The following is a 16,134-nucleotide window of genomic DNA, read 5'->3' on the forward strand; positions in this document are numbered from 1 at the left end:
CCTCCTCTTGGACATTTTCATTCCTGACCTTGTCCTTCCTGGTCTTCTCTGCTATCGTGCGTAGGAACTTCATTTCTGCAGCTTGGAGTTTTCAGTTGTCTTGCCTTATTAACGTGGTAGTTTCCAAACTATACGCGAGGATGGGTGTATAAAATGATTTATATAATGTCATCTTAGCTTTCAATGGTACTTATTTATCCTATGGCAGTTTTCTTACTTGGTGGTAAAATTGAATTGCCTTGCTAATTCGACTGTCCACCTCATATTTTGCAAGGTTGCCTTGTGATACTATACTACCCAAGTATTTAAACGTTAAAACACTGTCCAGTTTGGTGTCATTTATTTTGATTTATGTTTTGTCATCTTCCCTCTGTAATTTCATCACCACCATCTTAGCCTTGTTGATATTTAAAACATATCTCTTAAACTCTTGACTCCATTTCTGCAGCTTTTCCTCCACATCATTTTTGGTTTCACCCCAGATCATTACGTCGTCTGCAAAGATGAAAGCTTGCAAATCCTGCTGCTCCTTCCTTTTCTAAGGAGGATAATAGATCGGGAACATTGTGGGATTACATAAAATCAGCTTCATGGTCTGTTGTTGTCATTTAAACTTCTTATGCTAATTTTAAGGACACTTTCTCGCAAAGCATTGATACTTTGTTAATACATGAATTTTTCATCTAAACAGTATTATGTAGCTGCAGATGTTAATAATATATGAAACATGTACCAGTTTTAACCAATAAGCTGCCTTAAGCAACTAATGTATCGACAAGGTGGAAAATAAAAAATACTTAGTTGTGTACATTGTGGGATACGAGGTATTGCTCATGCACCATCAATATGTGCTAAACTCCAAACTATAGGAAAATATGGAAAATAAACACTGTATTTTTCAGCTTCACACGCTAAGACAAATAATTTAGTGTTTCCTTTCTGTACAATAATTCTAATCTTTTCGGTTATCATCACCTAAATTGAAAAAATTCAGGAACTTTATGGTCATTTATGGTTTCTGAACTGATGTCTTTTGAAAAATATAAAATATAATTAATTTTATTTTCCTTAAATATAAAATTTATTCTCTGTGTACCAATCTTCCTGAAGAGGCTACGCAAACAACCCACAAGTCTTATCAATGAAATTATTTTTAAAAACTCTATTTTTATGGAAGTATTTGATTGTAAAGGTTGATGTAGATCAGGACATAAGAATAAGGACCATGTTTAAGATACTTACGTGTTCTTATCCTTGTGACATTTTGCTAATGCTTTGCATAGATTTGGATCTGGACACAAATCCAGAGGAGTCTGTCCTTTCTTGTTCTTTATGCCTAGATCTGCTCCATTTCCAGCCAAGAAACATGCTATTGATGCTGAGGATTTCTTATCAGCTCCTTGACTGCCAAGTCCCATCAGCAACTACAAACATCACAAAACAAAAGGATACTTTAGAAGTCATTCATGGAACAGTCACAATCATAGATCTACTAACCTTTGTGTTAGTGTATAATTAACTTAACTTTTGACATTTCAAGACAAGAAATTCACTAAAATTAGTCATATAATCAGAAAAACAAAGGTTGTAATATTACAACATACATATTACACTACATTGCAAACTCCTGCTGTATCAGATCACAGCGAATACTGCACAATATTATCATCCCTGTTCTTTTGAAGAGCTCGGGCATGACTGATGAACACAATTATTGTCTTGAAGCAGTGCAGACAAACCACTCATTGAAAATGTAGGGAAACTGTTGCCTTTTACTTTTCATCCGACTCCTGTAGTCGTTCTTTTCACTGAAGGCAAAGTACTGGAAAAGAGACCCAGGGGATGACCAAGGAAATCATACATCAAAAACTCCCAGCGGCGAAGCGTGAACTAAGTAAGGGGGGAGACAGATTTTTAAAAAAAAATTAAACTATTTTAATCAGTTTAATTTTAGTTTAATTAGTGTATATATGGAATTTTGTTTTCGACGCATACAGATCTACATTCAATATTATATTAATGACTGAAACTAAGACAAATCCTATAACAACCTATAATCCTACATGCACTCGTTTTATTTTTAAATATAGACTAAATGGGCAGTGGGAGTTGTCATATATTGCTATGTAGATTTAATAAGAGAAATAAGAAATAAATAGATTTTCGTACAAGTCACCTTAAACAATATTCTTGTAAATGAGTTCAATCCGCCTGTCCTTCATTTCAGCAAATATATCTATTACCCCTCGTCTTGAAGTCTCTGGTTGATCACTGATTTCCTTAAATAGGTTTTAATTCGTTTCAAGGCATTAATAGCGCGTTCATTAGAAACTGACGTTAACGGAATATACGGCATCTAGTTAAACGATTTTGTTGTTTCCGTATGCACACACTGGAGTTCATTATTCAGAATGTAAGCCAGTAGTTGTGGGGGTTATAATACCTTAACTAATAATGGCGGGCAAGGAAGTGCATGTACTTGAAGGGTTTTCATGCTGTCATTCATTTATTAGGTGTAAGTTTGCTATATTTCGTATTTGAATATGATTATTTTATTTTTATACTGTCTTATAATAAAATAAATTCAAATTAACTACATTAAAAGCATGTCTGAGATGATAGCCAATGAGATCACCTTTATACCTGGGGTCCAAATACTAGCCAATGAGAGCAAGAAGAGACGCTGGCAAGTCTGTCTACTGGGCGGAGAAATCTCGCTATAGGAAAGTCATAGTTCCACAGTCAGCACCTACAGATAGCGTTAGTGTTGCTCTATCTGATATCAAAGGGATCATACACAGAATGGACAGCGTCTACTTTCGCCTACGTGCTTCGTGTAACTGACGCGAGCCCTAACATTGCCGAAGTGAGACGAAAATAAGTAAAGCGGAGATTATAATAATGTCATGAATGTGAAAATAACTAATGTCCTAAAAATAACTGAATTAACTAGACAGTATTTCGTTCACAAAATGTTAAGGGTACACGCTGTCTACCCTGTCTCCCCTGACGCTTCGCCCCTGAAAACTCCGTCGGTGAACTGGCATGTGGTTCATATAACAACATGAAGAGGCTACCAGAAGATCGTCAGATGTGGCTACAGCGACAAGGCATTGCCTTTAGTAGATGATGATGATGATGATGATGATGATGATGATGATGATGATGATGTGTTGCTTATTGGTAATAATCAATTATGACTTTTGAAGAATTGTTTTGTAGCTTGCCTCTAAATTTATGTTATTCGGGTAGCCTACTCCTTTATTTCAATGACATCTTGGATATATCTTTCAAGGACACAGCTGTTAAAATCTCGGTTCTCTCAAAATTTTATTTTATTATATTTGTTTTGTTCTGGAGGATTGTTTATCCATAGTTGAACAGTTATTGTATATTTGTAATCATTGTAATGAACTACTCCTACTACTGCTACTACTACTACTACTAATTAAAGTCATTGGTTTTTATGTCCCACTAATTACTTTTACAGTTTTCAGAGATGCCCGTGTGCCAAAATTTTGTTCCATGGGAGTTCTTTTATGTGACGGTATATCTACCAACATGGGGCTGATGTATTTGATAACTTTCAAATACCACCAGACTGAGCCAGGATCAAACCTGACAACTTGGGCTCAGAAAGCCAGTGCCTTAAACATCTGAGCCACTCAGCGCGGCTGAAGTACTGCTCTTCCAGTTGTAAGGTGAAGGACTTGTTTACAAAACAAATAAACATTTCACATGCAACTGTCTCAATGACCTTGAGGTATTGTACTTTATGTTTTATTATCTAATTCAATACTAGTTTTTTGTATGCTAAGAAGTTAACAAAAATGAAAAAGGTATGGGACAGTCTATATAATTGGCACGAAATAAGAAGGATGAGTAATTTGAGAGTTAAAATAGACAATTCTGGAAACAGATTTGAAAGAACAAGACATAAAAAAGAAATAACCCATTTTACTTGAAACTGTTTTGCATCAAGTGCAGATCACCTCTGGTGCAAATATTTATGAGTTAGTGTCAATTTCAGGGAATTAATTTACAACAAATCAATATGGGATATTATGAGAAAGTTTTAATTAAAATGAACTGTGCTTTTTTTACTTATTACATACATATTTCATAATTATTTCATTTATTTTTCCCCATTTTCCCCTTAACAAATTCAATATCTCTGAGAGAATAATCACACACTTATTTCCCTTTTGCTGTTAAATCTCTCCACTATAAATGACCTCCAGAAATAATATGCAGGAAAAAAAGGAAAAATACTAAGAGACAGCATGGGCCCAATGTTTTGGGCTTCAGACTCTGCCAGTCACAAGTTACAGGATCTATAAAGGTATGAAGGCAGTTACGATAGGAAAGAATATGCTGAAGTTTGGCATGGGGCTTGCCGTAAAGAAAAAGACTGTCAGCTCGGTAGTAAACCTCTCTGATCCCTCCAAAAAAACTCTCTCACTCTTCTGACTCTTAGGTGTAGAAACATGAGATATACACCGATAAATACACATGCACCAATCAATGAGGGTAACAAGCATAACCTCAAGAAAGTAGACAAGTTCTGGGACCTTCTGGAGGAAGACATCTAGAAAATACCATCAAGAACATCAAAATTTCACTGGGAGACTTACAACTGACTATGTAGCAATCACCAGGACGGCAACAAAAGAAATTATGAACATGAAAGTCTGTAGACATGTCAAGTTTGACTCTGACCTCTCCAAGATTAAGATGAATTTCATTCCTCTCAAGAAGGTTTCAAAAAGTGATAAGAACAGTAAATATGATGTAACAAAACGTAAGCTGTGGAGTAGTACAACTAGCATCTGATGTTTGAACCCAAGAACTGGACTCATATTACTTTTACAATTCAACAAACAGCTAATTTTTAAATCTTGGCAGCTCAAAGGTGAAAATAAAGATGGTGGAACAATGCTTGTGACAATGCACTGGCACGTAGAAAAGACATATGAATAAAATGAAACACTACTTGAAAAAAGTAACAAGATTTTTATTTCTTTGATGAAGTTAAGGAAGATGCAGCCCGAGTATTCTACACTAGAAGGCAATCAAATGAAAAACAGAAGATGGATAGAGTGACCTGGAATTTTGGAAGATCAATGTCATGGACCTCTAACAAATTTTCAAATCCAACCTGAAGGCTATCAAGCCCCTAATCTATGCTGAGAGATGAAGATAGAAAACTGGGACTTAGAAACAAAACAAATAATACTATTTTTGCATGTTATTTTTATAACTTGCTCAACTGTGATGAACCAAGACAGAGACTGCCCATGTTCCACCCAATTCAAACTCTAACTAGCACCCAACCTGTAAGATGGAAATTAAACATATCACTGATAACCTGAAGAGCAATTCAGTAGCTGGAGAGGATTCAATCGTGGCAGAACTACTGAAGCTGGCAAATGAGGATATCTGAACATAATTGCTAAGTTCTTTAATGGAGATATGGAGAACTGATAGGATGCCTTCCGAATGGCAATCAGCGCTAATCCACCCTCGGCACAAAAAGGGAAATGAGAGGGACATCAACAATTACAGGGCATATCGATATTGCCTGTTCCACATAAGATCCTTTTAAAAGCATTCCAGAATAGAATCACAGATCGTCTTGATCGTCTTGGTTTCAGAACAGGATGTTCCTGCCCAGAACAGATCATCAATCTGAAGAACATCAGATACAAGACAACTAAAAGAGTCCTCTTTGTCAATTTTAAAGAGGCATATGACTCAATCGAATGAGTGTCATTATTACATGTTCTGGAGGAGTTTGGGATAGATGACACATCCAGAAATCTGATGAGACTCTCATCAACATACCGTCACAATTGAAATTCATGGAGGAGATCTCAGAAACATTTTGGTTCAAAACTAGTATCAAACAACATGATGGACTCTCTCCACTCCTTTTCAATGCATCTTGGAAAAGGTCATTTGTGATTGGAAGAAGACATTGGATTAAGAAGAAGAAGGAGAATAAGAAGAATAAGAAGACGAAATGGAGATCGGTTCAGATTAGATCCCAAACCCAAAGGCACGTATGTCAACTGCCTGGCTTTTGCAAATGACTAGGCCATTTTTGCCAACAATATCAATTACCTGGTCTGAAAAGGTACCTAGCTGAGAAAGTGCTGTAGGTCTAGAGATCTCCACTGAGAGAACAAAATACATAACAGGCATCAATGATGGACCAAAATGGATGATCGCTAACTGTGGGAAGATTAGACGGGTAACAAAGTTCAAGTATCTGGGCAAAATAATCCAGCAGAATGGACTAGAACAGGAAGCGATCATTGTCACTATCTGGAATTTGGACTGGGTATATCAGATGACAAAAACCACCTACAATAAAAAGTCAATGAGTATAGGGGCCAAGCTTAGACACTACAGTACAGTTATTAAACTAGAATGACTGTATACTTCAGAGACTCAATCAACTTTGACTATGAGTACATATGGACAGTTAGCAAAGAGGGAATGAAGGATATTACGGAAAATTCTGGGCAACAAATCGGCTGATGGACATATATATTTGAGGTCCAATGAAGAACTTGTCACTAAGACAGAACCAATAACATCAATTGAATAGAAAAGATCACTGTTCCATGAGCACATGTTCTGTATGACTTACGACCGACTGACTAAGAAAACCTAGAAGTTTTCAAAACCAAAAGCAACACAGTTGAGATGGTTCCAATATGCGAGAAAGACCTGAGACAGATTGGTATCCCTGAAAACAAAATCAGAGACAGGGGTGAATTTGGATGAATTGTGAAGAGTTATCAGGGTTTTAAAGCAGAATCAGATTCCACCAGATGAGGGCATATTAGGGTGAAGAGCATAAGAAGGCATTGATGGATGAGCTCAAGAGAGACTGGCAGGATATCATGGCTGGCAGATGAACAAGATATAAACTCTGAAAACAAGATTGGTTGTTAACATGCAGTTCATAGAGGCTCAATTTGAGTGTTAAAAAAATAAAAAGCAACATACGTGGGATGTGTAGTTAGCTTAAAAAAAAAAAAAAAAAGAGAGCACAATTCATGCAAGACTAGCATATAAGTAATAGATACAACAGTTACCTTGCCAACATCCTGAACATCCTGCAGTTGGCGTAGCTGGGACAATGTGTGGTGTCTGAGAGCTTCATGCAGTGGAGTATCTCCATCTTTGTCTGGGATGTTCAAATTTGAGCCTTCACGTACCAACAACTGAAAGAATACACATTTCATTTCAACTCATACACAGTACTTACATGCATTACAAATATAAAATTTGAACATTAATTTGATATGTTTCAGTACCTATTTGTATAAAACAATTATGAGAATAAATTTTATGATCTGGCTCTCTGTTTACAGAACACTGTCTGGAAGGAAAGTTGGTTAATTTGAAACTGAAGGGTCCAAAAAAAAAGGCACTCAGTCGACCAGCACCTCATTTAAGACTAGAACAAGTAGGTCAATGTACAGGGTGTGAATATCGATGGAGATCCCATCAAGGGGTGTATACAGAACACATATGCTTGTGTGGCCAGGAGTCAAATAATGCGTTTTTCTGTTTTCTGCGAATGTTATTCGGACTTCTTTTTTTTTTCTTTCAATTGGCTATACATCGTACCAACACAGATAGGTCTTATGGCTAGGAGTGGGAAGGAAGAGGCCGTGGCCTTAATTAGGGTAAAGCCCCAACATTTGTCTGGTGTGAAAATGGGAAACCACGGAAAACCATCTTCAGGGCTGCCGACAGTGGGGTTCGAACTCACTATCTCCTGGATGCAAGCTCACAGCTGCGCGACCCTGACCGCACGGCCAACTCGCCCGGTATATTCGGACTTCACTTGGACAAAAGCTGGAGTAACAGCTTTCAAAACACTTGACATGATATTTTTCTGAAATATTTGCCCCAAATGAGTAAATTTATAATATAATAATCTGATGGCCAGGCAGGCATCAATTTTTGAAAATGAGATGAAGTCTCTCATAGTGCATTGGCACTGCAGGTGGATCCAAGTAGCCTACGCTTTGGCCTCCACGATATGCACTAGCCATGCGTCTTGGTAGGTGTGCTATTTATCAACTAATGAGCCCAACTTAACACACTGGGGCGAAATGCTGGCAACCAGGAATGAGTTTACTGGAAAATGTATAATGTCCAATAATGGACCAACTATATTAGTATTAAACACTCGACAGAAGAAATGCATTTTTAAAACACTAAATTTCTTCACAACATATTAATTCATGCATGGATTATAGTGAGTATGGTGACTTAACTGGATTCTTCTTATCGCTAAATGGTCTGCCGGGCTGAATGGCTCAGATGGTTGAGGCACTGGCCTTCTGATCCCAACTTGGCAGGTTCGATCCTGGCTCAGTCCAGTGGTATTTGAAGGTGCTCAAATACGTTAGCCTCGTTTCGGTAGATTTACTGGCACGTAAAAGAATTCCTGCGGGACTAAATTCCGGCACCTCGGCGTCTCCGAATACCGTAAAAAGTAGTTAGTGGGACGTAAAGCAAATAACATTATTATAACTTGTGTGTGTTTAGTAAGAATGTAGCTGTGTGCAGAGCTATGTACAAGCTGTAGTTTTCTCTCTTCTGTGAGATATTTATACTAAAGATGTTTCATAATGAAATCCACTTTGGTCACTGTTCCGAACTTACCCTTTGTACACATACCCCTCTGTTATAAATCTGTTCACTTTCTCCACTAACTCTTGTCCCTTCCAATAAATACTTTCGTGTAGCTACTTCTAGCCGGGTGCAGCCCTTGTAAGGCAGACCCTCCGTTGAAGGTAGGCGACATCTGCCATGTGTAGGTAACTGCGTGTTATTGTGGTGGAGGATAGTGTTGCGTGTGATGTATGAGTTGCAGGGATGTTGGGGACAGCACAAACACCCAGCCCTCGAGCCAATGAAGGTTCAAATCGCCGGCCCGGCCGGGAATCGAACGCGAGACCCTTTGAACTGAAGGTCAGTATTCTGACCATTCAGCCAAAGAGTCGGACGTGCCTTCCAATGTATACTATATACTTCTATGTCCTTACATATGCCTGAATGACATACCTTAAAATTATCGAATCAAAGCTTTGAAATTGCCCAGGCTTCTAGTGCTCACTTTTGTAAATGCCAATAGTGAAGTGTAGATCCATACGCCCTCGATCTATCTACTCGCAACAGCCTGATCCTTTGAAGTATGCTCCTTTTCGTCGTTTGCTAATCATATAATTTAAAATTAACTAGCAAGTTCATTTACTTCTAATGCACTTATACCGGCCTCGTTAGTTTGCTGTAAGAACGAAGCTACGATTGTAATAATAGTCTTCATAAATGTTCTCCAGTATGTTGTCATCAACATCTTCTCACTGGCGCTGGACATTTTGGGTGGAGATAGTTCGTACTTACTTTGTCTTGACGGTTCCTGTTCCTTTGGAGAAGAAAGTCTTGTACTGCTTGAGGTCGGTGGATGCAGAGTGGGTCTTGGCCCACAAGTGGCCACGGCCTTACCGTGGCTCTACGCCTCTACATTCGGGAGACGGTACAGAGCTGGACCTCACGGCTGTCCTGAGAATGGTTTTCCGTGGTTTCCCATTCTCCTGAATGCTAGGACAGTTCCTAGTACAGGCCACGGCCGTCAACCCTCTGTAGTAGTGCTTTAACAGCCATCTTCAGGAGCAGGCTCTTGCTCTCCTTCAAAAGCAGTAGATCCATCCAGTGTAACGTCATGCATTTCTTTGTCATCCTCAATATATTTCTGATTTCAGTAAAACGTGCTCAAAGCGGAACTTGATTAAAGCGGAAACTACGGAATATTTTCTTGGTCCCGGCGAAGCTTACGGCGTTATAGGCCTAAGGTTCTTACTTTTGTACAATGCGGAATCTCCTCAATGCGGAAACAGAAACAAAAAATGAAAGAATACTTTAAAATCTGCTTGTACAATGCGGAAACTATTAAAACTGATGAAGCCCTACCTACAATATTTATACCAGTACATTTCTGGTGCTGGTATGATCAATGCCATTGCTTGGACAAACTGATGCACGTGTTTCCAGAGAGAGAGAGAGAGAGAGAGAGAGAGAGACGGTGTTGTATTAACGTTATCCCTTGCCTTGATGTTTTTTTGAGGTTATTTATTTATTTATTTATTTATTTATTTATTTATTTATTTATTTATTTATTTATTTATTTATTTATTTATTGTCCGCCTCCATGACTAAGTGGTTAGCGTTCTGGCCTTTGGCCACAAGGGTCCTGGGTTCGATTCCCGGCAGGGTCGGGAATTTTAACCATCATTGGTTAATTTCTCTGACACAGGGGCTGGGTGTGTATGTGTTCTCTTCATCATCATTTCATCCTCATCACGACGCGCAGGTCGCCTACGGGAGTCAAATCAAAAGACCTGCACCTGGCGAGCCGAACATGTCCTCGGGATACTCCCGGCACTATAATCCATACGCCATTTCATTTTTCATTTATTTATTTATTTATTTATTTATTTATTTATTTATTTATTTATTTATTTATTTATTTATTTATTTATTTATTTATTTATTGTTTTTAAATCATTGGAGAGTGTGGGGGAGGCCTATTCCTTCCAATGTGTCCCGGCTTTCCTTGGACAAAATTTGGTTGGTTTAGCTAACGGGGATAATAAAAGGAACAGGGTGTAATAAAAGGATATACCACTGTACTACCTGCTTGCCCTTGGCCTGCAGAAGCTTACGGTTTACGGTTGGTTGCCATGACAACCAACTCGAGTTTACGCTTGGCTGAAGTGAGTTTCAGATTGAAATATATCTCTATTTCCAGACCCTGCTGGGAGATTCAGAAGCACATTGTAGCCTCCTTTGGCAGTGTTGTTCACTGAGGAAAGTGGCAGTTATATGTTAATCCAAACCTTGCCCCCTTCCTCTTTGTAAGTATCTCGTTCAACCCCCAGCACCGCTACTTTCAGTTACGGTAGTAATTGTATTTCGAGGATAGCGGTTAGATTTGTACTTTTATGTATGCATGTATCAGTCTTCAACCCGAAGGCTGGTTGGATCCTCAACAGCTCCACCATCAGCTGTTATAGATGACCTAGGTATCACTGAAGAGACGTGCTAGGGAAATAAGGAGTGAGGTAGTTTCCCGTTGCTTTCCTCACAGACCCAGAAGTTGCTATTACATATCAGTCTGCCAAGCCCACCGAAATGTATGCACCAACCGACCCTATGAGGGACATTTTCACATCATTCATAGTAGGAACATGAGGAGTGGCATTACTAGTGTCGCTCAACCTCACTCACTTTCGTATTGTCAAAGCTAAGGATAAGACTGTGACAGACTGTGACAACTGTCCTTGGCCCGAGAGAGGGTGTAACCCACTAGGAGGCCCTTCCTGCCCTATCAGGGTATGAAATGAAAACATTTAGTAGTAACAATAGTAACTTTCCTAGTACGCAATGAAGTTCAAAGAAGGAATAGTTTTTTATTTAATTAGTGTCTTGCTATAAGTGACAGTTTAATATTAATATGAATCCATAAATAGTAAGAAGAGTATTACAGACATTATAACGTTACACTTGACTTTCATTTGTATAAATCATTTCAAGCAACATTGAAACTACATTAAGTTCTTTATTTTCGTGAATAAGGGGTGGGCACTTCGCAAAATCCATGCTGTGGTTCAGCCTGCGAGCTGCTACTGACATGGAGATCAGCAAAACGACACAACAGGGGAATGCATTTTACCAGTGTGGGAGGAACTTTATCTAGAAGAAATATCAAGGAAATGTAAAAAGGTTATGTATAGGATGTATTACTGTCCCATAGGGACAGAAGCCCTGCCTGCTGTCATTTCTTGATGGATACAATTTATTTTGCATCCATCCCTTGGCACAGGCCAGAGAAAAGTGTAGATTCCACCGAAGTCCCGGTCTCATCCATGGCTCTGGCAATATGGAAGCTGCTGAGATATGGGTAGTGCTGAGTAATGCCATTCAGAGCACATCCAGTGTGTCTGAGTGTTATGACAGGTGTTGTTCATAGGGTCAGTCGTGCTGCAATAGCACTTTCTGGCTCAGTGAGGAAAGCAATGACAAACTACCTCACTCCTAATCTTGCCTAGTTATCCTCATTTTGGTGCTGCCATTTGTTTTGGTGGTTTTCCTATAACTGCATAGCCTTTGGTGGTGCTATTTGAGGATCCAGCCAGCCTCTGGGCTGATGACCTAACAAATGGACAGTGACAGAAGCAGCAGAGACCTGGACACTGACGAAAAGACAGGGTAAGAAATGAAGATATCGGGAAGAAAATCAGAGTAGCAAAGCTTTGCAACAGGATGGAGATAAATAAACTGAGATGGTGCAGACATGTTAAGGTGATGCAAGAGGCATGGATATCAAAGCAGATGATGGAGGCGTACGGTTGAAGGAAGAAGAACAAGAAGTAAACTAAGACTAAAGTGGCAGGACTCGATCAAGAACAGCATAATAAGAAGGAACTTGGATTGGAACACAGTGAGGAACAGCAATGGTAGTTTGATAGAGGAAGACAAAGAGGTGCCATCCAGACCGCGGCCTGGCAAGGGCTGGAAAATCGAAATTGTTTATGACGATGATGAACGAGAAAAGAAGAGTATGAAAGTGTATAGTAGAGTAACAGACGCTTGCACATTCAACGTTAAGAGGCATACCAGTCTCTAATTCAAATGTATCGTGTGGCTTTCTAGGTGAAATCTTATATCGGTACTGTTCGGAAGTTACATGAGCTATTCCGATTCGCATGTGGAACAAATCATTATAACAACTTCGGAAATGAGAGAGATTTCCATTCCAAAGGGACTCCTGGAGAAGGAACTTAATCCATTTTTGGGGCATCATCTGTTTCATATCTGTTCTCTTTTCTTCCTTCCGTGGAGGCAATTTGGCCAACGAGAATTGTGTTGGTAACAATGAGTAACTTTCAACTGTTTCTACTGTCCTGGCACCTACATGGGATATGACAGGAACAATCATATTTTAACTGTGAAACGGTGTATGGCTTTTAGTGCCGGGAGTGTCCGAGGACATGTTCGGCTCGTCAGGTGCAGTCTTTTGATTTAACTCCCGTAGGCGACCTGCGCGTCGTGATGAGTATGAAGTAATGATGAAGACGACACATACACCCAGCCCCCGTGTCAACGAAATTAACCAATGATGGTTAAAATTCCCGACACTGCCGGGAATCGAATCCGGGACCCCTGTGACCAAAGGCCAGCGCGCCAACCATTTAGCCATTTTTCTAGCACATGGCTGCTCCATGCAGGTAAGGTATTCCTTCTCATGTTTATCAATATTCTGCCTGCTTTCACCGAAATGAATATCTTCATATCTCAAAGAAAACAAGTCCTTCCTTCATGTATTCTGATGGTGAAGTGTGAAATAGAAAAATGATGACGAAAGTGACCGTCGGTCGGCGGTTGTAGAGTGCTCTTCGGCTGGTCCGACGGCTCTGCACTCCGACCGACCAACCAAGCAGAGGAGCGTTCGCCGGGGCTCTACGCCTCTGCATTCGGGAGATGGAGAGGGTCTGGTCCACACCGCAGGCAATCATGAGAATGGTTTTCGGTGGTTTTCCATTCTCCTGCACTAAAGCGAATGCCGGGACAGTTCCTAGTATAGGCCACGGCCGGCAACCCTCTTACCTTCTCCGTGCATCTCCTTCACCGTAACAAATCTCCCGACCTGAGAGACGGCGTCACCGTCTAGGAGGCCCGCCTCCCCCTTCAGGGGATGGATGAAAACATTTTAGTAGGAGGTGACCGCCCCAATTTTGGGGCAGTGGGTATGAGTGGGTGGGGATTCATTCTGTTGTAAATGTGATAAGTTTTTGGTCAAATTCATTCTAGAATATTTATGTGTTTCAAATTTGGCTGTTTATATTATTCCGTGGGTCATATTTACAAAAGTGGGTACATTAAACTACCCGTAGTGAACAGAATTGGATTTCTTTTTCTAAGCGAACAATTTTATTTTTCAGATTGACTGTGTGAAATAGCTTCTCTACTTGAATCTCAAGTGGAGTTTTTGGATGCAACCATTTACATTGGTCCCCCAGCAAATCCTGAGCGTAGTGATCAATCAATCAATCAATCAATCAATCAATCAATCAATCAATCAATCAATCAATCAATCAATCAATCAATCAATCAATCAATCAATCAATCAATCAATCAATCAATCAATCAATCAACCAATCAATCAATCAATCAATCATGATCTGCATTTAGGGCAGTCGCCCAGGTGACAGATTCCCTATCTGTTGTTTTCCTAGCCTTTTCTTAAATGATGAATCTCTAACAACTAACAATCTGTCAGGAAATCAACTTCGTGGCAAAGCTGAACACTTACTGACAAAAAATATCCGATAATGGCATTGAGGAGGAAAATATAGGGACTGTAGAAGACGAAGTAGATGATACAAGTAATACAAACGCTAGTAAGGAAGCAGGAATTGATTAAATTTGTTCACGACCATCGAAACAACAGAAATTATCTCACCCCGTACAGAGGAATCGGAAAAAAATTGACATCACACACAGGACAGATATTTTGAATTAAGATTTATCGCCGTAAAACTGTTGAATAACGTGCCTGTTGTTTCTAAGTTGCAATACACTTCTTTATTAGAAAAATTTTAAATGCTTTTGGATGCACCATGAATATTTATCGCTTATGTTAGTATAATAATTATTTTAATTTTTTGTGATTAATTATAAGATTTCAATTGCTAATCCACTCTGGATCAATGTTTATGCTCATTTACGAGCTAATGCACTCTTATAAACTTGTTACTATGTACAAATGAAAAGGGTCTTTCTTTAATATACCCCACCCCAGTAATGCCCAGTGCTCCATTTTTGGGCCGGTGCATTATGCAAAATCTAAGGTTGATAAAAAGAAAATATTGACTTCTGCACAATCAAAAGACCCAATATGATAAGTTTAAAAGCAAACGAACACATTTTTTAAATGGGAATAAATGGGTTTAAAAAAAATGTGCGAATTTCCCGTATTTTTCGGGACAACTGACAGGTCTTTGTACTCACCCTGACGATCTGTGTGTGTTGTCTCTCCACTGCCAAATGGAGAGCTGTCTGCAGATTCACATTCTGAAGATCCATGTTAGCCTTGCCTTGGTGTACCAACAACTCGGCTACCTCCACGTGGTTGTTCAAAGCTGCCAAATGTAAGGCAGTGTAGCCATCATCTTTCTTCTCATCCACAATCCATGGGCGAGGTAGTTTCATTAGCAGGATTCGCATAGCGCTGGAACAGAACACCAACATTTCACGTAAACACACGAACGAATGAAACATGAAATATTTTAAATAAGTAATAATAATAAAAATGAAACAATAATAATAATAATAATAATAATAATAATAATAAAAACAAATAATAATAATAATAATCGTATTTATTATTTCAGTAGTACAGATCCCTTTTGCGGCGCTCACAAGTAACCGAACGTGACAAATGAGCATTCAAAAGAAAGAGAATAGACATTAACAGTGACGAATTGCACTCTCTTTTCACAAATATCCATACTTTCTTTAAAAATGAGTTTAAAACATTGTACGCAGTGTGCGATTTGTAAATACTGTTGCTGTAGGAAAATGCGCGCCATCATTTCTGTCCACTTCATATTTTGGCCGCTGGGACGCCTGTTTTATGTCATTATAACATGCTGTAATTATCAGTTAAGAAAATACTGATAGTAAAACCGAAACTTCCTTCCGGAACATTCGTCAGTATAATCCACTTGCATTAGCTTCCGTTCAAGTGGATACCATAAATGTTAAAAAAATCAAAGATGACATTAAGTGGTAAGTAAGACTGTCTAATATTGTACTGATTTTTTATTCCTTAGTTCACCAGTAGTTCACCAGGGGGCTACTCCACCATATACACTGACCGACAGAGCAAATGCAACACCAAGAAGGAGTGGTTCGAAAGGGATGAAAGTTGGGGAAAAAACAGAGACGGCACGGACGAATAACTGATGTTTATTTCAAACCGATATGCAGGTTACACAATGCGCACGGCATCGACTCAGTAGGATGTAGGACCACCGCGAGCGG

The 16,134-nt window shown here is 39.1% G+C and overlaps 1 protein-coding gene across 1 annotated transcript in view; it reads right to left on the reverse strand.

Moving 5' to 3' along the window:
- Nucleotides 1-15,315, reverse strand: part of LOC136871653 (E3 ubiquitin-protein ligase mib1) — a 52,735-nt gene extending 37,420 nt beyond the window's left edge. The window contains exons 1-3 of the mRNA XM_067145133.2: nt 15,100-15,315; nt 7,107-7,235; nt 1,243-1,424 (exon numbers count right to left, since the gene is read on the reverse strand). Coding sequence (XP_067001234.1) covers nt 1,243-1,424; nt 7,107-7,235; nt 15,100-15,315 — 527 coding nt within the window. The remainder of the gene's footprint in view (nt 1-1,242; nt 1,425-7,106; nt 7,236-15,099) is intronic.
- Nucleotides 15,316-16,134: the final 819 nt, after the last annotated feature.

This window comes from Anabrus simplex, chromosome 4 (assembly GCF_040414725.1).
Source record: "Anabrus simplex isolate iqAnaSimp1 chromosome 4, ASM4041472v1, whole genome shotgun sequence".
Classification (NCBI taxonomy): Eukaryota; Metazoa; Arthropoda; class Insecta; order Orthoptera; family Tettigoniidae; genus Anabrus; species Anabrus simplex.